The 25253-nt window shown below is 44.9% G+C and overlaps 1 protein-coding gene across 1 annotated transcript in view; it reads right to left on the bottom strand.

The window, feature by feature from the left end:
- Positions 1 to 9388: 9388 nt before the first annotated feature.
- gucy1a2 (guanylate cyclase 1, soluble, alpha 2) overlaps positions 9389 to 25253 on the bottom strand; it is a 142603-nt gene continuing 126738 nt past the window's right edge. Inside the window, exons 7-8 of the mRNA XM_055637048.1 lie at positions 19677 to 19831; positions 9389 to 10916 (exon numbers count right to left, since the gene is read on the bottom strand). Of these exons, the coding sequence (XP_055493023.1) occupies positions 10709 to 10916; positions 19677 to 19831 (363 nt within the window). The 3' untranslated portion in view covers positions 9389 to 10708. The remainder of the gene's footprint in view (positions 10917 to 19676; positions 19832 to 25253) is intronic.

The raw sequence follows: 25253 nt of genomic DNA, 5'->3' as shown, positions 1-25253 counted from the left end.
TATCTCACCTTTTAGGCGGCACACTCCACCATCCCCTCTCCGAGCCAATCATAAGTCTCCCATTTACAGTAACATTTCTATGCATCAAGCGGTAGGGGGTGCGAGTGATCTACTGTAACTTCTCACAGAAGAATAAACAAGCTTCGTTATCTCCCCTACTATTTCACCATCCACCCTTCAACACATTCCCAGACAAGAGATAATACGTCTAATCTTACTTTGCCGATTCCCACAAACGTCTTCTGCACATAGTCAAGCGAGAGCTGCTAATTATCAGATCCAAAACATCCTTTCGTTATCTTGTTCAATTCCAATCAACATTAAATAGGGAAGGATATTGATTTTTCTTCCACAATTCCAAAAAAGCATTAATTAAATCTTGAAGATTCATGGCTTGTTTAAATTAATTTTCACATCAATAGTAATTGGCAATTATAGTCTTATTTCCACTTACACTGGTTCTAGCTCAGCCATTGATTTTAGTACCCATCTATAAGATATGGAAAATAACTTACGGTGAGAGAATGTTAAGGGCCTGTCCTACTTGGGCGTTATTTGCACGTCATTTACGCGACATCATACAGGTGCACAACCTTTTATCCGGAGTTCCAGAAACCGAAAAGCTCCGAAAACCGGCCATTTTTTCCAGATGTCGTCTGCGCACCAAAGCTCGCGTTTGGCGCCAAACTTAACCCAAAACGACCCACGGTCAACCCAGGTCTGTACTACTGTAGCGGCTGCCTCCTCCCTGGAGACCGGGAGACGCTTAAACATCTGTAAATCATTGCTTAAATGTTAGTCAGTTAGTTTGGAGGGCTTTTATGTGAAGGGGGGTGAAGGGGTAAACTTTAATTCTTAGTCCCCTACCTGGTCGGAGAGGCGGGGAGCGGTCAATGCCTTACCGGGTCGCCGTGCAGTAAGCTCCGCAGCGCTGTGGCCGGTGGGGCTGTGGGTGGCGTCGGTTGTAGCTCCGACCCCGGCAACTCTACCCCTGGCTGCGAGGCGCTCCAAATCCAGCGCGGCCCGCGGCCGGACGCCCCAGCTCCGCGAATGTCGGGAGTCGGCGCGTCGCAGCGCTGGGAAACCAGCGGGGAGCGGGCAATGCCTTACCGGGTCGCCGTGCGGCAAGCTCCGGAGCGCTGTGGCCGCCGACACACAACATCGCGGAGCATCGCTGGATTTGGAGCCGCGCAGCCAGGGGTAGAGTTGCCGGGGTGGGAGCGCCAACTGGCGCCGCCCGCGGCCGGACGGAGCCCCCAGCTCCGCGGCTCCAAATCCAGCGACGCTCCGCGATGTTGTGTGTCGGCGGCCACAGCGTTCCGGAGCTTGCCGCACGGCGACCCGGTAAGGCATTGCCCGCTCCCCGCTGGTATCCCAGCGCTGCGATGCCGCCGACTCCCGACATTCCCGGAGCTGGGACGTCCGACCGCGGGCGGCGCTGGATTTGGAGCGCCTCGCAGCCAGGGGTAGAGTTGCCAGGGTCGGAGCTCCAACCGGCGCCGCCCGCGGCCGGACGGAGCCCCCAGCTCCGCGAGGTTGGGAGTCGCCGACCAGGTAGGGGACTAAGAATTAAAGTTTCCCCCTTCACCCCGACTCCACCACCACCACATAAAATCCCTCCAAACTAACTGACTAACATTTATGCAATGATTCTCCCGGTCACCCGGGAGGAGGCAGCAGCTCCAGACTTTTCAAGCCGCCCGCGCTACCTACCTAATCTACGCTAAAAATCTTCCATTCTGAAATCCGAAAATGTCCGAAATCCGACAAGTGTCTGGTCCCAAGGCTTTCGGATAAAAGGTTGTGCACCTGTATAGCGTCACGACGCACGATGCAACATCATTTACGTATCACGCGCATGTCGTGACATGTGCATTACGCGTGCATGGCGCGTGGTGAGACGTGGTGGCATAGGAAGTGATGCGCGGTCGTGCGCGGCGCCCCAGGATTTCGGGATTCTCAAAATCTTCGCGCGCCACTTGTGTGATGCACAAATGATGCCCAATTGGGAGAGGTCCTTTACCTTGTCTTTTTCAATGAAGCAGACACCTTGGAGAGAACCCTGAATTCTGTATGTGTGCTTACAGCAAACAGCTCATTTTCAAGATAATGGTGAACCATTAATCTGACTGCAAAATTTGACAGTATTATTCCACCATAATTAATTATACCCAGAAAATTGTAGTTGATGGGATTTTTGACAGTTCTTTACAAGATATGGTACAAAATGTAGAATTAATCCATTTAGCTTTTTAATTGTAACACAACGGGTCAGGCAGCGTCTCTGGAGAACATGGATAGGTGATGTCAGGTCGGGTCCCTTCTATATTCTAGAGATGCTGCCAGTCCTACTGAGTTACTCCAGCACTTTATGTGATTTTTTTTGTAAACCAGCAACTGCACTGCCTTGTGTCCAGCTTTTTAAGCACTGATGAATGAGATGGTAATGACAATTAATATTGTTCTTTTATATAAAACCCATCACGTAAGATCTATGATAAACAAAATTAGAATTAAAATGTAGTACCTTGATTGACAAATCGAGTGATTACATGAAAATGCAATTATCTCTGCATGAATCTTAAGTACTCTGTTAAAACATTGCAGAGGTCACTAGAATGGATGATAGGTTTAGTTTTAATTTATTTAGTTTAGTTTATTATTGTCACGTGTGCCGAGATACAGTGAAATGCTTTGTGTTTTGCATACAACCCGGTAAAATTATACAGCAGACCTCACCAAGGAAGTACACTAGAGTTGCCATGTGTCTGGCACCAATAAAGTTACCAAGGTTCACCAAACATTCCTATCTTCTGCCTGCCATCGCACATCAAAGTCAAAGTCAAAGTCAATTTTATTCGTCACAGGCACCTGAAGGTGCAGTGAAATTAATTTGCCAGCTCTGATACACTTAAAAAGAACACACAATACACAATAAGATCTCACACAAACATCCACCACAGCATTCGTCACTGGTGAAAGGCAACAAAGTTCCGCCAGCCCTCCTCCTTTGTTCACCCGCGGTCGGGGCCATGAACCATCCGTAGTCGCCGCTACGGACGGCCCGATGTACAGGCGCTCTCATCAGGATGATCCAAACTCCAACGTCGAGACGGTCAAACACATTCCGCAGCTTGGAGTGCCCGAATCGGCACTGTCCCACCGGAGACCACGACTTCAGGATGTTATAGGCCACGGTCCGGCGGTCGGAGCCCTTCACCGGCGATCCCTGGCAAGTGATCCCAGACTCCAGATGGTAAGTCCACGCAATGGCCGCGGCTAGAAGCTACGTAGACAACAGCCCCGCGATGCCAAAGTCACCAGGCCAGCGACCGGAGCACTCCTCTCTGGCGACCCCCAGCAAGGGTTCGCCCGCTCCGCGATGGAAGAGTCCATGCTTTGCCCACTGCTGTAGCTCTTGTCCCGACTCTGGGAAAGGCTGTTCCAATCCAAGCTGTTAGTCCGCGAGGGAGTCGACATGGAAAAAGTCCTGTGACTGAAAGCAGTTCTCCCCCTTTTCCCCCCCAATCACCCCACACACAAGACACATCATGAGACGCCTAAACTAACATTAGACACACCAAAAAAAACCCCAAAAAACTTATCAAACCATGTGCCGTATAAAACCTCAGCATTACACCCCTGTTGTGGGGGGAGAGGGGGGGGGGGGGGGGGGCGAGGAGGAAGTGTAGTTTCAGAATAAAGGCCGCTAAATTAAGGTATTGATGAGGAGGACATGTTTCTCTTGGATCTTCCCCAGATAGCACTGGAGATGGAGTCATTAAATACATTCAGGGTGGAGATTGACAGATATTTGAACTACTAGAAGGTCAAGAGATATAGGAGTGTGTGGGGGAACAAGGAGTAAAGAGCAACATTGAATCACCTATGATTTTATTGGATGGCCAAGCAGAATCCAGGGACCAACTGGTCTACTCATGTTTTTGTTTCTTGAAGTGTTTTGTTTTAGATGGTGACTGAGTGAGTGAGTCTGGGAAGAGTAGTTCAGTGTGGAGATGTGAGATCATAAACGTCACACGTGAAAAAGACAAACTGGAGTTTTCCATAATGTCAAGAGAATCAGAGCTATGTCAGAGGGAAGGAATTAAGAGTCTTGTATACAACCATAGTATTAATCTTTGTCCCAGAGGACTGGACTGGAAGTTAAAAAAATTAGCAAAGTGTTGCAGGAGCAGTGAGGAGGCCTTGTTACGCGCCACTGTATACGCACTGAACTTATACTCAGGCACTGTGGTTTGGACAGAGCTTACTGGCTTTTAGTGATAAACCATAATACTGCGGTGTATAAAGGATAAACCTATTAGGATAGGTCCATAAACCTGATTTATATTCCCTAGAGTTTAGAAGCTCAAAGATGTTTCAATTACAGTCTTTAAAACAACAAAGGAATTTAAGAGCACTGATTTGAAATTGTTTATTCAGAGTAAGGAAATCCAGAGCAATTCTTTTATTGCTCATGACAAAACAAAATCAACCTATCAAGTCGATACCGGTTATCCAAAGCAATATCATTTCCATTCGTAGACAAAAAATGCTGGAGTAATTCAGCGGGTCAGACAACATCTCTGAAAGAAATGGATAGGTGACGTTACAGGTTGGAACCCCTCTTCAGACTGCAGAAGGAACCCGATCCGAAACTTAGTCTATCTATTTTCTCCAGAGATGTTGCCAGACCTGCAGAGGTACTCCAGCATTTTAGAAATTAGGTGCAGGAGTAGGCCATTCGGCCCTTCGAGCCTGCACCATTTTGTGTCTACCTTTGGTATAAATTAACATCTGCAGTTCTTTTTTATGTCATTTCCATTCTTATTCCCTTTGACCTATTTCCTCTTGCATGCCCCTTCACTCTGCTCTGAGTCTCCTCCCACCCGTCGTCATGAGGGCTGAATAACAGTAACCAAAATAATCTACTAACCAGCACCTCTTTGGGATGTGGGGGAATTGGGGCACCTGGGGAAAATCCACATAAGGACAGGGAAATTGTGCGTATAAGCAGCACAGAAACCCACCATCTAATCCAGGTCGCTAGAGTTGTAAGACACAGCACCATTTCCTTAATGGCGTAATAAATCAGAGGAGGTCTCGGATAAGTCAGAATGAAATTGAGTATTTCAGGGTAGTGGTAGCCTGGAATAATTTTTACTGAAGGGCTGCTGAGGAAATTACAATTTTCCATGATACACTATAATTAGATAAGCAAAGAAAATGGAGGAATGTTAGGTAAATATTGTTCAAATAAAAATCACCATTGCATTGCAAAACAGGCTTGAGGGGTTGATCTGTATTTAACGGTTTTGTCATGTTCCCATGGCCAAAATTGTAACTTCCTCAGCAGATAAAATACTTCGAAGTAATGTCAGTATTTGAGAAAGGAAGTCAACTAATTACAAGAAAGCCTTTAGCAACCAATCTGTTCCTGGGTTACTATATCAAAATCTTCATAATATATATTTTTATAGATACAGCGTGGAAACAGGCCCTTCATAGAAAATAGGTGCAGGAGGAGGCCATTCGGCCCTCCGAGCCAGCACCGCCATTCATTGTGATCATGGCTGATCATCCCCTATCAATAACCCATGCCTGCCTTCTCCCCAAATCCCTTGGCTCCACTAGCCCCTAGAACTCTATCTAACTCTCTCTTAAATCCATCCAGTGATTTGGCCTCCACTGCCCTCTGTGGCAGGGAATTCCATAAATTCACAACTCTCTGGGTAAAAAAGTTTTTTCTCACCTCAGTCTTAAATGCACTCCCCTTTATTCAAAGACTGTGGCCCCTGGTTCTGGACTTGCTCAACATTGGGAACATTATAGAAACATAGAAAATATGTTTCTTCGGTGGACTTCGGCCCACCAAGTCCATACTGACCAGTGATCACCTGTACATAAGGTCTATCCTACAGACGAGGCACCATTTACAGAACCCATTTAACCTACAAACCTACACATCGATTGGGATGTGGGAGGAAACCAGAGCACTCGGAGAAAACCCGTGCGGTCACAGAGGAAATGTACAATCTCGGTACAGACAGCACCCCTTGCTCAGGATCAAACCCAGTTCTCTGGCATTGTCAGACATCGACTCTACCGTTGCGCCACTGTGCTACCCTTGCTGCACCACTGTGCCACCCTTCAAATGTACTGTAAACTACTAGCAAAATGTAATATCAGAGAAATATAAGAGTTTGCTCTAAACTAACTGTTGGAATATGCTAGATTAGGTAACAGAAATATTTTGAAGTATATGCTCACCTGGATAAACCGGGAAGCACTGTGAGAGTCATCCTTTGTTACTTCTCCAGTGATTTAACACCATCCGGCCTGCACAGCTAACTTTCGAAGATGCGGATGGATGTTCCATTGGTGTCCTGGATCATCAACTACCTGACTGGACGACCACAGGATGTCAGGCCACAGGGCTGTGTCTCGGGCATGGTGGTGAGCAACACAGGGGCCCCACAGAGGACGGTCCTCTCTCCATTCCTGTCTACACCACAGACTTCAGATACAACTCGGACTCCTGCCACCTGCAGAAGTTTTCGGATGACTCTTCAGTACCTGGAGTACCTTCAGCAACAGACTGGTTCCACCAAGATGCTGTACAGAATGCCACAGGAGATCGTTTTTTCCTGTGGCTATCACTGTACAACTCCTCCCTCTTCTGTCGTGGGGTAGAGTAACTCCCCCCACCTTCCCAACCCCCGAATCTTTGCACCTCCACAATCCTTTCCACTTGTCACTTTAATTTCATGTTTCATGTATCTTGTTATGTTTTATGACTGTTGGTAGACCAGTTTTCCTCCAGAGGTAAATAAAATTATATCGTATATTCTATACTTTTCATAACATTTCAAAGTCGGTTGACTCTAACACAGACTATTGACTTTAAAACTATACTTTTGATTACAGAGATATCGCAAAGAGCCAGGCCCTTTTGCCCACCGAGTCCACACAGACCAGTAACCCCATACACAAGCATTTTCCTGGAGTCAATGAAAGAGTGCTCACGTTGTAGCCCTGTTTCCACCAATCTTTCCACCACCACTGTTGGTCGGTGGGGGCACTGCGAGATGGCTTCCCTGCCGGCAGTGTGTTAGTTAATTCTACTTTTTTTTGTGTTTTTTAGTATGTCCAAACGTTTGTTTTAATATCTCTCGGTGTGACTTGTGTGGGGGGTGGCGAGGGGGGGGGGGGGAGGGGGGGAAACCGCTTTTGGTCGCCTCCCTCACGGCCTAACACCAAGGATTGGTGCGGCCTTTCCCAGAGTCGGGCCCGGAGTTTCAGCAGTGGGCGCAGCGTGAACTTTTTATTGCGGAGCGGGTGAGCCCTCGCTGGGGATCGCCAGAAGGGAGTGCTCCGATCACTGGCCCGCAGCAGCCTGAAGCCGCGGTCTGCGGAGATTCCAGCTGGCACAGCTTCCAGGGACCCTGGAGGAGAAGAGCTCCGACCTTCTACAACAGCTTGAAGCCGCAGTTTGCTGTGCTTCTAACCGCGGGCGCGGCGGGGACTTACTTACTTACCAACCGGAGCGGGATCCCTCGCCGGGAATGCCTGGAAAAGAGCTCTGGCCTACGGCATCTTCAAGTTGCGGTCACAAGTAGGGAAGCACCGATTTGGGACTTACCTTGCCTGTACATCTGGCCGGCCGCAGCGGCAACTGCGGAGGTTTATAGTCCTGACCATAGGGAAAAATGGAGAAGGACTGACTGAACTTTGTGCCTTCCTATAAAGCAGCAACTCTACCACTGTGCCATCTTCATTCATTGCACCACTGTGTACACCACCCTTCACTTGACTTGACTTGACTACTGTAATGTACCCGATTAGTTATTTTCGCGCCCAAGTATTTCACTTCATGCACGTTCTCTATTGCTTTTGTGCAACATGTCTAGCTGTGTCGTAGATTCATCTGCTCCAACACAGTCTTTCACAGATGTCAAACCCAAGGAACATTTTAATTTCTACAACCCAAAGATTTTTAGGTCTAACTGCACGACTATTTTCTCCCAATCCAACTTCCCTGTTTAACTATTAAGAGAACAGAACTGTAATATCCAAGGGTGCAAAAGAATTATTTTTATTTAAATCATACCTTCTGCATCGATAAACAATCACATTTTTCCATTGTGTATCCAGATTGTTATTTTATTTGCATATCTATATCTATTCTAATTAAAATTCATCGAACTTTAAATTTGCATGCACTACCTGTGATTTGGCAGTCAACATACCCGACAATTTGTCATGGATGATCTCCAACCTCTTTCTAATAAACATTGTGAAGATTAATATTATGACCTCACCCCCTGTCATGAGCACTATTTACACCAGCTCCATTTCACACTATATGCACTGATTCCAGCTGAAATGATTTACTATTTCAACTGGAGAAGCTTTTAACCTGATATTCTTCTCATTACTCAAGCCCTGTCAGGACTTTCTCCAAAGTCTGTGTCTTCTAATTCTATTCTCCTACATACTTTACCTCCTGCCATTGACACACCTACATTACATAGAAAATAGAAACATAGAAAATAGGTGCAGGAGTAGGCCATTCGGCCCTTTGAGCCTGCATCGCCATTCAATATGATCATGGCTGATCATCCAACTCAGTATCCCATCCCTGCCTTCTCTCCATACCCCCTGATCCCTTTAGCCATAAGGGCCACATCTAACTCCCTCTTAAATATAGCCAATGAACTGGCTTCAACTACCTTCTGTGGCAGAGAATTCTACACTAGTTATGCCTTAGTCAGTGAAGTTGGACCCAAGTGAAATAATTTTATAAACATTCATCTCTATTTTCCTCTTCTCTGAAAATATAGTTTGACCAGCGTAACATCCTGATCAACAAAAAAATAATATTTTACTTAATGTTTTCAATAACAACATCAAAGGACTTAAAGGCATTTATTTTCAACGCTATATAAAAGCAAGTTGTTAATATTGTTATTGTATAGAAATTGTACATTGTTGTAAAGAAGGCATATAATATGCTTTCTTCCATTAGTCGAGAATTGGGTATAAGGGTCAGGAAGTCATGATGTAGCTTTATAGGACCTTGGTCGGGGCACATTTGGAGAATTGTGTGTAATTTTGGCTGTCCTTTTATAGGACTGATGTGGTGGCTTTGGGAAGGGTGCAGAGGAGGCTTAACCATAATGATGCTTGGATTAGGGGGGTTTTAGCTACAAGGAGAGGTTGAACAGACTGTGATTGTTTTCTCTGGAATTCTGGAGGTTGAGGTAAGACCTTATAGAACTATGTACAATTATGAGAGGCATACATAGACTTTTTCAGAATCTTTTTCTAGGATGGAAATATCAATCATTAGAGAGCATAGCTTTAAGGTGTGAAGGGCAAAGTTTACAGGAGGTGTGCAGGACAATTTTTTACACACGGACAATGGAAATGATGGAGGTGGATTTGATAGTAGCATTTAATACACTTTTGGATAGGCACATGGATATGCAAGGAATGGAGGGATATGGTTTATGGCACAGACATTGTGAGCGAAAGGGACTGTTTCTGTGCTGTGCAATGGCAACCCAAATTTCACTACACCAGAAATGGTGTATGTGACAATAAATGTCCTTTGTCCTTTGTTCTATGTTCTACGTTTATTAATGCATGGAAAAAATATTGGATCAGTTTTGATTCCACATAGTTGCAGGCTATTCTGAATGCAGGTTGCTTAGTTTAATTTGCTTTTTAGTTTAGTTAGTTTATTGTCACGCGAGCCGAGGTATAGTGAAAAGCTTTTTGTTGTGCGCTAACCAGTCAGCGGAAAGACTATGCATGATTGCAAAAAAGCCATCCACAGTGCACCTCCTCTCCTTATCCTGTCAGAATCCACATAGGAATAAATGAAGAGAATATTTAAAATTTGAATTTTTCAAAACAAAATAAAATACAAGGAACGATGTTTATTTTTGGCAGACATTCCAAAATAGTTTTTACAGATGATAGCAGTGTGCATTTATACATAGTTTTATATTATGCATTAATAGAAAGCTCAGAGGACAGAATCACAAAAGTTTACATTGCAGAGGGAAACCACTTTGCCTATCATATAGCCAATGTGTCTTTCTTAGTGAGATATTAAACAGTATATTTGATTATCAACAGTTTTAATGGCATATTCTCAATTTCCAACTGGACATGATTCTGTGGACACCAAGCTGTATACATTTAATAAAAAGATCATCTGGAGGTCTTTACCTATAATACGTATTGTCCGTGATACAACTGCCTCACCTTTGCCCCCCATTCTGATAATTTACACTGTAAAATCCGTATCCCATGAACTACAGTGTAAAATCAGTCAGAACTCTCAGTTTGAACCAAAGGCAATGTTACACTTGCATATATTTGTTTCTAATGTAGGAATTATGAATAGATACATTTTGAATGGTTAAAAAATGTGTGCGAATTGTCCAAATAACTGAAAGTAGTTTTGGCATACAAAATTACTTAAAACTGAATGCTACTAGCTTTGCCTTCTCTGCCCCACCTTATCAGAAATTAAGACACACCTTCAGTCAATGCGTTGTACATCTATCATCTTTAATTTGACTTCTGCAAATTCAGCTTTGAGGCAAGTTGCTATTAAGGATGTTTGTGTCCACTGTTTGGTCCTTTTAGGTATGCAAGGCGTGTTCCAGAGCCATTCTCTGGAATGCACTTAATCTCATAAACTGGTCTCACGAAGGAACATAGTCCCAATATTGTATGATTTTCTCCTTGTGCAAGAGGGCATGCTTATCACTGTTAATGCATTCAGAGAAACATTAGCCTCCAGAAAATGACATATTCCATGAATTTCTTTTGGGAAGTTTTCTGGAAGGTCACTTTGTGAGCGTGGAATAAACTTGAAGTTCTCATCTCCCTTCAATATCCTATATTCAAGAAAGAGAGCAAAGAGTTAAATGAAACAATACAGAGGTTCAGTATTTTCCCTATTTGGCAATCATTGTGCTACAAACATTTGAAAAGCACTGATGAACCAATATTAGGAGGGTTCGGGGTGGGGGGGGGAGTGGATGTTGCAGAGTGGTGCAGCTAGTAGAGCCACTGCCTCACAGCTCCAGAGACCCGGGTTCGATCCTAACCACGGGCGCTGTCTGTGTGGAGTCTGCATGTTCTCCCTGTAACCACGTGTATACCTTTGGTTGCTCCTGTTTCCTCCCACATCCCAAAGACATGCAGGGTTGTAGATTAATTGCCGTCTGTAAATTGCCCCCAGTATTTCCGGAGCGCATGCAAAAGTGGGATAACATAGAGCTAGTTTTGAACGGGTGATCGATAGTCCGCTCGGACTCAGTGGGCGGAAGGGCCTGTTTCCATGATGGATCACGAAACTAAACTAAACATTTAATGCTGTGTGTAATTATAGCAAGTTAAATCGAACCTTAAGTGCACAGCTCTGATCGTCACACTGTAGAAAGGATGTGAATGCATTAGAGAGCGTGCAGAGGAGATTCACCAAGGTGTGGCCTGATTTGGAACATTACAGTTACAAGGAGAGACAGAAAACGGTGAACTGCAGGTTTAATTTGAAAGGCAATAATGTGTATAATCCGGGCTCGTGTTACAATGAGATCCTCAGAACAGTGTAAATGGCCGAGCACAGAGGTCGGAAAAGACTGGTTGATGAGAGTGACAGGTTAGATCATAAGGTCATAAGGGATAGGGGTAGAATTAGGCCATTCAGCCCATCAAGTCTACTCAGCCATTCAATCACGGCTGATCTATCTCTCCCTCCTAACCCCATTCTCCTGCCTTCTCCCAATAACATCTGACATCAGTACATGTGGGAGGAAACTGGAGCAAACAAAGGTTATTGGAAAGCCAATCATCACACTGCAGGAGCATTCTGAATGGAGATGTTCCACTGGATAGTCACCTAATCTCCCACTGTAACAACAACCACACTGTAAGCAGTAAATACCGTGTACTAAAGTAAAAGAAGGATTTGTAAATCACTGCTATGATAATCAAAAAAAAAGTGCAGATGCTGGAAATCTGAAACAAAAACAATATGAGGAAACCCTCAAGTTAAGCACAAAACGCTGCAGTAACTCAGCAATTGGGTAGCTCATAGATTGACAATCTCATAGCTTCATGATCATCATTACTGATACTAGCTTTTTATTCCAAATGTATTTAATTATTTGATTTACCCATTTGATGTTTTGAGTTTCAAATTCATGACAGTGAACGAATGGTCAGGACTTCTGCTTATTGATCCACAAGCACTTTGTTTACAGAATATAACTGAGAATATAACTGCGCAGTTGCACAGGAAGGTGCCAGTGACAGGAATGTGTTTTGATGGAGATGAAAGAATGACAAGAAAGAGTCCTTGGGAACAGTCTCTTCACAACGCTGAAAGAAGGTGGGGGGGGGGTTGCGACAACATCAACATTAAATTGAAAGAAGCAAAATGTGCCGAGTCAGAGGCATGAGTGGATTGTAAATGTTGGTAGTGATTATTGATGTAAGCCAAAGGAATGGGAAGGGAGTGGAAGGGGTGGTGTGGGAGGAGGTGATGAAAGGTTGAGACCATTGTGAGTTTGAAAACAAGGATTAGAATTTGTGCCGAATAAAACAAAACATGAAAGTACAGGTCCACCACCGATAAACTGACATGCAAGAAGAGTTGTACACAAAGTGCTGGGGTAACTCAACTGGTCAGATGGCATCTCTGGAGAACATGGATAGGTGACGTTTCGGGTCGAGACCGTTCATCAGATTGATAAACTCCTTCAGACTGTTCTCAGGGACAATAACTAGTCTCCTGAGATGTTGCCTGACCCATTGAATTACTCCAGCACTTTTTGTCCTTTTGTGTAAACCAGCATCCGCAGTTCCTTGTTTCCGCTGTTTGGCAAGCAAAGTTGTTGATTTTACCGAGGTGGACATGGGCATTATTGCTGATGGAATCTCAGTTCTTTGTCAAACATGCTAAGTTTCTGAGTCATTTAGCTCAGCTTTCCACTCTATCCTGTACTAGAAATGGTATAGAGGGAACTGGATTTCTGGAAAGGATCGTAGACAATAATAGTCTCTCCTACTTTTAGCTTCCGGAAATTTCTGCTCATCAAGTAAAAACATGGTGAAAATGGAAGAGAGACCATTACAGATGATACTTTGGCAATGATTCAATAACTATGCTGGAGCTATGGATAAGAGGTAGTTAAGGACACAGGGTGCTACCCCCTCTGTGATTCAGGCTCTGCTTTGTTCTGTACCTTCCCAGACCTCTAGTTTCCCCCTCCCAGACTCTCAGTCTGATGAAGGGTCTCAACCCAAAACATCATCTATTCCTTTTCTTCAGAGATGCTGCAGGACCTGCTGAGTTACTCCAGCATTTTGTGTCTATCAGTGTAAACCAGCATCTGTGGTTCCTTCTTACAAAGGGTGGTTAGATGTGCATATTGCTGAAGTCCGGTTAAAAGTAGTGAGGAGTGATAGTTACAGGAAGCAACGACCCTTTTTTGGTGCTAAAGAAATAAATTATTCCAGATGGAAACAGGCTATAAAATATTTTGCTATTTTTCCATGTGTCGGTGAATGATAATAATTTTACCAATGCTTATGCATCAGTGCAAGGAACAGCACGTTAAGAAACATTCTGTCTGAGCGTTTTGCCTCATAAATTCAGATGAGGCACAAGGATAAGCACAAGGATACATGATAAGTAACTGATCAGAATTCAGAACACCATCCTGTACCATCTACAGGATGTATTGCAGCAACTCCCAAGACTCCTTAGACAGCATCTTCCAAATTCATGAGGTCAACCAGCGGGAAGGACAAGCGCAGCAAAAGTATGAGAACACCACGGCCTTGGAAGTTGCCCCACCATGACTTGGAATATGTCAAATGACCCTTCCGGAGGTCATCTTTTGCCAGCCCTGTTTTGTTCTGGCCTTCTATATCTTTCGATTTGAACAAATCCAAGAATGAATAAATACATGAATGAATAAATTCATGAATGAATAAATAAAGCATTCAAATTGATGATCTCAAGAGGGGTCACGCCCTCTTATCCCCTCTCCCATTCGGCAAGAGGTACAGAAATGTGAAAGCGCATACCTCCAGATTCAGGGGCAGTTTCTTCACAGCTGAAGAAACTGAACCATCCTATCACCAACTAGAGAGCGTTCCTGACCTAACATCTACCACATTGGAGACTATCTTTAGTCAGACTGAGAATAAAAGGACTTACCTTTACGAAGTGGATGAGGAGGAATTTCTTTAGCCAGAAGGTGATGAATCTGTGGAATTCATTGACATAGATGGCTATGAAGGCCAAGTCATTGGGTATTTTCAGGGTGGAGATTGCCAGATTCTTGATTGGGAAGGGTGTCAAAGGTTATTGGGAGAAGGCAGGCGAATGGGGTTGAGAGGGAAAGATAGATTAGCCATGATTGAATGGCGGAGTAGACTCAATGGGCTGAATGGCCTGATTCTGTTCCTATGACATTATGAACTTATGAACATTGGGGATTTACACATGTGATTTATAATTCTTCAAGTTGGAAGTTGAATATTCTTTCAGGATTTGTTTTGATCTCTTTATTTGTACCAAATGAAAGACACACAAGGTTGGACTGAAAAATTAGAAATGGAAGGTAGTTTCAAAGGTGGCTATTGTAAGAATTGTAAAGGTGGCTGTTGATTTAATAAACACTTTAGTTTAGAGTTTCGATATACAGCATGGAAACATGCCCTTTGGCCCACTTAGTCCATGCTAACCATCGATCACCCGTTCACATGAGTTTTATCCCACTTTTTCGCCCCTACACACTAAGGTCAATTTACAGAGGCCACTTTAACCTACAAACCTTCATGTCTTTGGGATGTGGGAGGAATCTGGAGCACCCAGAGGAAATTCGCAGGGTCACGGAGAACGTAGGGTCACGGAGAACGTACAAACTCCGCACAGACAGCAGTTGAGGTCAGGATCGAAGCCGGGTCTCTAGCACTGTGAGCAGCAGCTCTACCAGCTGTGCACTGCGCCACAGAGCACAGTCTCTCAATCTTTTTGTGTTTAACCTTTGTGAGTTAAAGTCAGCGGCTGAACAGGGTCTTGAACCATGGCCCCTGAGGTTAACAGTCTGATGCTTTACCGACTGAGCTAATCTTTCTATGTGCTTTATTTTGGCATCTCAACAGTGTTTTCATACTCTTGTACAGCAATCTAATGTGGGCAGCAGGGCACCTCGGGCATGGGATAACTGTACATGTCGCTCACCAAAGTGCCCATCTCAAATCTCCAGAAATTCAATTTCAATACCATCAATTGACAAAGATAAAAAGCAACGTCAAAAAAGGCAGCAATGATTAAAATAACCCAGACGTAGCAGAGATGCCGCTTGATTTGCTGAAAATTGATTTGCAAATGTCAAAGTAATTAGATGCACTGCCTTTTGCTATTCGTAGGGAGGTAGATGTGAGCAGGAAGCAATTAGTCCTGTGATGCTCGAAGAGACTTGTCGTTAGAAGTGTGTTATAAAATATTCAAAATGGATTAACAAAAGTAGTTAGTTGATTTTTGCAGTCCTATGATGTGGGTTACCAGAGGCTGATTTCATTAATGATGTGTTGTAATCTGCATCGGGTATTTAACGGTAGAAGCTTCTATTAGACAAGCAATCGTTGCCTGGAAAATTCAATTAGAATTCAAAGCAGAGTAGGTTGGATATCTACCAGATCTTATCTTAGCATTTATTGGCACTCAATGCAAATCAGCTTGGATTGTCCACTGTTTTTTTGCAGTGGACAACGACCAGAGTCACCATCTGCTGTGCTTTATTGAGGATTAAGATTACTTGCAAAGTAGCTGGCAAAGTTTTTTAGGTTCATTACGGTCAAATACCATTTGCCAAAATCTTGCCAAACAAAATAATTTAACTCTAAGAAAAAGATAACAAGACTTTCAGAGATGATCACAAGAGTGACAGAGACACAAAGTGCTGGAGTAACTCAGCGGGTCAGGCAGCATCTCTGGAGAACATAGATAGGTGACGTTTTGGGTCGGGACCCTTGTTGTTTCATTGCAATATTGCGTTTTAGAGTTTGTGTGTGCAATTAGACAATAGACAATGGACAATAGGTGCAGGTGTAGGCCATTCGGCCCTTCGAGCCAGCATCACCATTCAATGTGATCATGGCTGATCATCCCCAATCAGTACCCCGTTCCTGCCTTCTCCCCATATCCCCTGACTCCGCTATTTTTAAGAGCCCTATCTAGCTCTCTCTTGAAAGCATCCAGAGAACCAGCCTCCACTGCCCTCCGAGGCAGAAAATTCCACAGACTCACCACTCTCTGTGAGAAAAAGTGTTTCCTCGTGTCCGTTCTAAATGGCTTACTCCTTATTCTTAAACTGTGGCCCCTGGTTCTGGACTCCCCTAACATCGGGAACATGTATCCTGCCTCTAGTATGTCCAAGCCCTTAACAATCATATGTTTCAATGAGGTTTCCTCTCATCCTTCTAAACTCCAGAGTGTACAAGGCCAGCTGCTCCATTCTCTCAGCATATGACAGTCCCACCATCCCGGGAATTAACCTTGTAAACCTATGCAGCACTTCCTCAATAGCAAGAATGCCCTTCCTCAAATTAGGGGACCAAAACTGCACACAATACTGGAGGTGTGGTGTCACTAGGGCTCTGTACAACTGCAGCTCTTTGCTCCTATATTGTTATAAAGGCCAACATGCCATTCGCTTTCTTCACTGCCTGCTGTACCTGCATGCTTACTTTCATTGACTGATGTACAAGGAGCCCCTGATCCTGTTGTACTTCCCCTTTTCCCAACTTGACGCCATTTAGATGGTAATCTTCCTTCCTGTTTTTGCTACAAAAGTGGATAACCTCACATTTATCCGCACTAAACTTCATCTGCCATGCATCTGCCCACTCCCCCAACCTGTCCAAGTCACCCTGCATTCTCATAGCATCATCCTCACATTTCACACTGCCACCCAACTTTGTGTCATCTGCAAATTTGCTAATGTTACTTTGAATCCCTTCATCCAAATCATTACAGTCATTCATCAGAGCTTCCTGGTGAGGCCTCTTCTGTAGACTAGAACATTAAATTATTGGAATCCACGAGAAAATGGAACATAGGATTGGGTAATACTTTACCGCAATCCTGCCTGGAGTAGCACAGAAAATGAGGAGAGTGATGTTTAGTTTAGTTTAGTTTATTGTCATGTGTACCAAGGTACATGAAAAGCATTTTGTTGCAAGCTATCCAGTCAGTGGAAAGACAAACATAGAAACATAGAAATTAGATGCAGGAGTAGGCCATTCGGCCCTTCGAGCCTGCACCGCCATTTAATATGATCATGGCTGACCATCCAACTCAGTATCCCGTACCTGCCTTCTCTCCATACCCCCTGACCCCTTTAGCCACAAGGGCCACATCTAACTCCCTCTTAAATATAGCCAATGAACTGGCCTCAACTACCCTCTGTGGCGGTAGGCGGCGCGACTCTGGTCAGCAGCGGCCTCTGCAGCCTGTCCGCGTTTTTATTATTTTTTGTCTGTGTTTTTATGTAGTTTTTGTTATTTTATGTTGGGGTGTGTGTGGGGGGGGTGGGGGGGGGTGGGAGGGGGGGGGGGAAACTTTTGAATCTCTCCCTGCACTGGAGACCCGACCTTTTTTCTCGTCGGGTATCAGTTGTCGTTGGGGCCGCAACGAGGAGCGGCCTCCAACAGGAAGAAGCCGGGGACTCTGGTGCCGACTCACCTCACCGTCGCGGAGCTGGCCGAGACCGGAGCGGTGGAGGAGCGCTGCCGCTGCTGCTGCTGCTGATGCGGAGGCTGCTACTGCGGGTCTGCGGACGGCGGCACCGGGAGCCCGCGGGTCCCTGGAGGGAGACCGCTTTTCGGGGCTCCTGCAACGGCGACTTCTCCCGCCCGAGTTGCGGGGTCGAAGAGCTCCTGGAGCGGGGCCTAGCACCACTGCCCCGCGCGGCTTGGAACGGCCGCGGGACTATGCGAGCGCACGCCGGGGTCTTTAACACCAAGACCCGGTGTGCGACCTCGCACCACCCGGCGTGGCTTTGATGGCCGCGGGACAATCGCCATCGCCAGCCGGGGGCTTTGACTTTGACTCTGACAACGGGGGGGGGAGAGTGCAGTGGAGAGATAAGTTTATTTGGCCTTCCATCACAGCTATGTGATGGATGTTTATGTAAAATGTAATTATGTTGTGTCTGGGGTCTATTTGTGTGTAATGTATGGCTGCAGAAACGGCATTTCATTTGGACCTCCAGGGGTCCAAATGACAATTAAATAGACTATTGACTAGACTATTGACTATTGATATTGGCAGAGAGTTCCAGAGATTCACCACTCTCTGTGTGATAAAAGTTCTTCTCATCTCGGTTTTAAAGGATTTACTCCTTATCCTTAAGCTGTGACCCCTTGTCCTGGACTTCCCTAACATCGGGAGCAATCTTCCTGCATCTAGCCTGTCCAACCCCTTAAGAATTTTGTAAGTTTCTATAAGATCCCCTCTCAATCTCCTAAATTCTAGAGAGTATAAACCAAGTCTATCCAGTCTTTCTTCATAAGACAGTCCTGACATCCCAGGAATCAATCTGGTGAACCTTCTCTGCACTCCCTCTATGGCAATAATGTCCTTCCTCAAATTTGGAGACCAAAACTGTACGCAATACTCCAGGTGTGGTCTCACTAAGACCCTGTACAACTGCAGTAGAACCTCCCTGCTCCTATACTCAAATCCTTTTGCTATGAAAGCTAACATACCATTCGCTTTCTTCACTGCCTGTTGCACCTGCATGCCTACTTTCAATGACTGGTGTACCATGGCACCCAGGTCTCGCTGCATCTCCCCTTTTCCTAGTCGGCCACCATTTAGATAATAGTCTGCTTTCCTGTTTTTGCCACCAAAATGGATAACCTCACATTTATCCACATTATACTACATCTGCCAAACATTTGCCCACTCACCCAGCCTATCCAAGTCACCACAATAATGATTACAATTGAGCTGTCCACAGTGTACAGACACAGGATAAAGTGAATAACGTTTAGTGCAAGATAAAGTCCAGTAGAGATAGTCGAAGGGTCAGCAATGAGGTAAATGGTGGTTAAGGGCCACTCTGTGGTTCTCTAGATATGTGGTGAGATTTCCACGGCTGCATTACCTAGTCCAGTATTACACTCCACCGCCCATCATAGCCACTGCCAGAAGTCAGACCACCTCTCAAGACTCTACAAGCCTAATAATGTGCCTGGGGAAAGTGACAGGAAATCCTGAACAGAGAAGTTGAGTTAAAATAAAAAAAAACATCTGGTAAGACACCAAAGATGAAAACTCTCGTGAAAGTGAAAAGGAGGAAAAGTGAAAAACAAAACTCTTAAGATTAAATGACCTTAGAAAGACTAGAAAAATCTTCACATCTAGAATCATTTCATTTGTATTGTGTACTCATGATACAGAGAAACAGTCATTTTATTCTTACTATCAGCTGACAATCATTAATTAGTGGTTAGTATGTTTCCAGATCTAGTTTCATATCATGGGATCTATGTTTGGAAAGACTTATAAAAGAGCCTGACATTGTCTATGATCCCATATATGTTTAGGTCAAGCTGCGTTTTGTACTTACTGGTATGTTGTGGGACTGACATTAATGCGGCATGGTTGACTTCCTGATTCAAACTTGCTGGCCAGGGTCACGTTGTTTCCAAACAAGCAATAACGAGGCATTTTTACACCAACGACTCCTGCTAGTACTGAGCCAGAATGAATCCCAATCCGTAACTGTAAAAAAAAGCGTCGTTTTTTTCTTACATCAGAGACAATTTGGGCTCATAGATTGTAATAGAGTCATAGTCATACAACATGGAAACAGGCCCTTCACTCAAACTTGCCCACACTGGTCAACATGTCCCATCTACACTAGTCCCACCCGCCTGCGTTTAGCCCATATCCCTCTAAACGTGTCCTATCCATGTACCTGTCTAAATGTTTCTTGAACGTTGCGAAAGTACCTGTCTGAACGACCTCCTCTGGCAGCTCATTCCATACACCCACCACCCTATGTGTGAACATTCCTAGAGTGTCACAAGACAGTTTTCTTGTGAATGCATCAGCTAATTCCACAGTCTTCAGCAGTTGAAAGGCAAATACAAGTTAAAAGATTATTATGTATAAACTGCAGAAGGAAGAAGAACTCTGAAGAAGCCTCTTGACTCGCCTATCCATGTTTACCAAACATTTTGCCTGATCTGCTGAATTATTCCAGCCCTTTGTGTAGAATCAAGGAACTGCAGATGCAGTTTTAGAAAAAAAGACACAGTGCTGGAGTAACTCAGCAGATCCAGCAGCATTATGGCTTTTTTTAACAGATGGTATATTTGAACAGGCATACTTGTGCCAACAGGTTTTGTGCTTCCTTGCAAAATCAGAGAATAAGTTTATTGGCCAAGTATGTACACATACAAGGAATTTGCCTTGGTGCTCCGCTCGCAAGTAACAACACGACAAACAGTAACAATTAAGAATGACACGTAAAACACTAAACATTAATAATTTAAAAATATAGTATAAACATGTGAATGAAATAAAATACTACAGCAAACGGAGGCTACAGACTTTTGGTTATTGAGTAGAGGTACTGCTCGTGGGAAAAAAAGCTGCTTTTATGTCTGGCTGTGGCAGCTTTGACAGTCCGTAGTTGCCTTCTAGAGGGAGGTGCTTCAAAGAGTTTGTGGCCAGGGTGAGAGGGGTCAGAGATGATCTTACCCGCTCGCTTCCTGGCCCTTGCAGTGTACAGTTTGTCAATGGGGGGAAGGTTGCAGCCAACAACCTTCTCTGCTGATCGGACGATTCGCTGCGGCCTCCGGATGTGGTGCTTGGTGGCTGAGCCAAACCAGACCATGGTGGAGAAGGTGAGGACAGACTCTACGATGGCCGTATAGAATTGGACTGTGGCAGATTGTGGTTCTTCAGCTGCCACAGGAGGTTTGAAGAAGGGTTTTGACCTGAAATGTTGCCTATTTCCTTCGCTCCATAGATGCGGCCTCACCTGCTGAGTTTCTCCAGCATTTTTGTTTACCACAGAAGGTACATCCTTTGGTGGGCCTTTTTGACTGTGGAGTCGATAGAGGCCCCCCATTTCAGGTCCTTGGAGATGATGGTTCCAAGGAACTTAAAAGACTCCACAGATGTGACTGTGGTGTTGTTGATGGTGAGTGGGGGGAGGGGAGGGGGAGCTCTCCAAAAGTCTACTTTCAATTCCACTGCCTTAAGAGCATTGAGCTCTAGGTTGTTGCGATGGCACCAGGACGCCAGCTGTGCCACTTCCTGTCTGTAGGCAGATTCCTCCCCATCCTGGATCAGCCCAATCAGGGTTGTGTCGTCCGCCAACTTGAGAAGCTTGACAGAGGCGTCTGTGGAGGTGCAGTCGTTGGTGTAGAGAGAGTAAAGGAGAGGAGAGAGTACGCAGCCTTGCGGTGCTCCTATGCTGAGGGTCTGCGGGTCCAAGGATGTGCTTTCCCAGCCTCACATGCTGCTTCCTGTCTGTCAGGAAGTTGGTGATCCACTGACAGAGGGGTTGAGGCACAGTGATCGTGGAGAGTTTGGAGTGTAGTAGCTCTGGCACAATGGTGTTGAATGCTGAGCTAAAATCCACAAACAAAATCCTTGCATAGGTCCCCTGGCGGTCTAGGTGCTGGAGGATGAAGTGCAGGCCTAGGTTGACTGCGTCATCCACTGATCTATTGGCCCGGTATGCAAACTGCAGGGGGTTTGTGATATTTTTCAGCTGGGCCAGCACAAGCTTATCATGCCTCCAGAGGCAACTTATGTAGGTGCCCTGGCTGAATGGACAGACTGTTTGCACCACCTTAAGGGCCTGTCCCACTTACGTGCCCTTGGCACGCAAATTACGCGACCTTGTCGTCACGTTGAGGCGCACGGGTGGCCGCGCAGGGCCGGTCCCACTGAGAAGCGCGGAGGGGTATGTAGTTGTGCGCAACATTGCGCAGGGCTCCAAAATATTTGTAGCGAACAAAATCTTCGTGCGCCAACGGCCTGTCGCGTAAATGACGGCCAAAGTGGGACAGGCCCAAGACCCTGGTGCGACACAACGTCTAACCTGCAACAGCAGCAGAAGCAGGCAAACGATTGCCGAGCTCGGCCTGGGGCTCACGACCATTGCAGTCCAAATCCGCCCCCACTTCTACTCCCACAGTGGGTCCAAGAAAATTGAAGCAATGGGTGACGTTTCGGGTCAAGACCCTTTCAGACTGAAGAAGAGTCTCGACACGAAACGTCACCCATTCCTTCTCTCCATTGAAGCTGCCGGTCCCGCTGAGTTACTCCTGCATTTTGTGTCCATCTTCAAATGACGTCACGCGCTCCAGACGGCTGTGTGGGCACATGGAATCGTGTGCGACCCTCGCTGGACCGTCGCGCCTCAACGCAACCACGATGTCGCGTAATTAGCGTGCCAAGGACATGTAAGTGGGACAGGGGCTTTAGATACAGTAAGTCTGGGTGTGAGAAACATCAAAACATAGAAAAATAGGTGCAGGAGTAGGCCATTCGGTCAATATGATCATGGCTGATCTTCTAAAAGCAGTACCCCGTTCCTGCTTTTTCCCCATATCCCTTGATTCCTTTAGCCCCAAAGAGTTAAATCTAACTCTCCCTTGAAAACAAGATAGAACAGGAGGGGAATGGGTTCATGAGCTGTAACAAGCTCAAGATAGTGCTGTGGAGCCATCTTGCTTTCCTTCCATAACTTCTGTATTGCTCTTGTTTCCACAATCTACAATAATCTGTATGTTTGTCACAAACCCTTCGACCAAAGATAAACTCACAGTATGCACCACATAATGGCAACCACACTGACACAAACATGACCTTCTGGGCTGAATGTAGCCTTGGGACAGTAGGGTGAAAAATGCCAACCTAATTGAATGATTTTTCTAAATGAAATCATTTCAAACTGGTGTGTTTATTGCATGTGAATCCCTTTTAAAATTCTGGTTCCGTGTGGTGCTATGTGACGACTAAAACTGATTGTATTGTGTATTGTATTGTGCTGGAAAATAACTAAATTTGTCAGTCATTCACATTTTATTTTTGCCAGATCAATGCTCATTACTACAGAAAGCTGCTGCAGCAAAAGTAAATTGAAGCAGAGCTAGTGTTAACATACAGTCACATACATACAAGATGACATATAATCCAATTTAAGACAGTGACCTTGATAAAATGAAAGATACGGTCACATTTGCTGCAATGTGCCACAATTTGAAAAACATTCCCAATAGCAGCAATTGATGATGAACTTACTTCTCCACTAAAAGTCCAGTGAAATGCAGATCATATTAGTCAGCCTGAGCAACCTTTATGTTATCTTAATGGTAATGGTAATTATGGTAACTTAAGATTGACACAAAGTGCTGGAGTAACTCAGTAGGTCATACAGCACCTCTGGAGCAAAGAAATAGATGACGTTTCGGATCAGAATTCTTCTTCAGACTGAAAGTAGAGGTGGATAGTTTGATCCTGAACCTTAGCATTGGTAGCACAGCTCCCGATACATATATTATTAAAACAAAAAGACACAGTGTGCTGGAGTAACTAAGAGAATCAGGCAACATCTCTGGAAAACACAGCAGATGATGTTTCAGGTCTGGATCCATCTTCAGACTGCATTGCCTACGCCTGCAAAAGTCTGAAGAAAGGTCCCGACCCGATCTATGTTACCTATCCATGTTCTCCAGAGATACTGCCTGACCCACTGTGTTACTCCAGCACTTTGCGGCTTTTTTTTGGTGTTATATCTGTCCCCCCGGATCCTGACCAACTTTTACCGCTGTACCATAGGGAGTATCCTGACCACCTGCTTCACGGTATGGTACAGCAGCTGCACTGCTGCGGACAGGAAGGCACTACAACGGGTGGTGAAAACCACGCAGCACATCATCGGTGCCCCGCTCCCTGCCATGGATGCCCTCCACCGAAAACGGTGTCTGAGACGGGCTGGGAAGATCATCAAAGACCCCTCACACCCCAACCATGGACTGTTTGCCCTCCTCCCATCAGGGAGGCAGTACAGGAGCCTCAGGTCACGTACTAGTAGGATGAGGAACAGTTTCTACAACAACACAATCACACTGCTGAACTCGGAGTCCCGCCGATTGATTCTCTGGTCCCTCCGTCCCCATTGTTTAATTATTCTGTATTTCTTGATTATTCTGTATCTTCTCTCTTTCTATTTTTTTTTTCCTTATGTACAACTACTATGGACTGACGCAAAACTGCATTTCGTTGTACTCATACTTGTATTTGTGCGATGACATTAAAGTTGAATTGAATTGAATTGAATTATATTGAGATTATCTTGCGACCTTCAGCAGTTTTAGGTGTAAAGTTGTAAAGAGTGCTCCCCTTCTGCTCGTATTCCTTTTGTTATCCAGTCTTCTGGGCCTACTTTGTAGACTCTTGGGCCTGTCCCACTTTGGCCGTCAGTTACGCGGCAGGCCGGTGGCGCGCGAAGAATTTGGGCTGGACGAAGTCCACACTCCTCCACGCCACTCCACACTCCTCCACACCACTCCATGCGCCCATCCCACGCTACCCACGCGCTACCCACACGCTACCCACACGTTAGCAGGACGTGTAAATGGCGTGCGAATGATGGCCAAGTGGGACAGGCTCTTCTCTTCAGACATCGTGTAGTGTTTCTACTCATTTAGAGAGCATGAACCACACAATACCAAAATGCTTCTAGGTAGGGAGTAGTTATCGAAACAGGAATTAAACCTGGAGTATTTGTAATATGTTTTTATAAACCAGCATCTGCAGTACCTTGTTTCTACATATATTATTCAATCTGTTTTCTGTCTAGGTAGCAGACTTCTGCAAGCGCCAAGAATCTACAAACCCGTAACCTAGCTGCTGAACAAGAATTTAACTGCATTAACACTGTGAATAAGTCAGATGCTTTAATTTGGTCAACCACAAAGAAAACAGCATTCACAGCATAGGCTCCCATAATTAAGTGGTGTTATCAGAAGAGCGTACCATTACCGAGGATATATCTGTGAATTGCGAACAACATTAATTCAAATAAATGACAACTGCATGTTCATTACAATTATACACTTAGATTAGAATCGTAGTCATACAGCACGGAAATAGGCCTTTAGGGCCAACTTGTCCAAGC

The sequence above is a fragment of the Leucoraja erinacea genome, chromosome 6, assembly GCF_028641065.1.
Source record: "Leucoraja erinacea ecotype New England chromosome 6, Leri_hhj_1, whole genome shotgun sequence".
Lineage (NCBI taxonomy): Eukaryota > Metazoa > Chordata > Chondrichthyes > Rajiformes > Rajidae > Leucoraja > Leucoraja erinaceus.
This window is presented reverse-complemented; position numbering and strand designations above follow the sequence as displayed.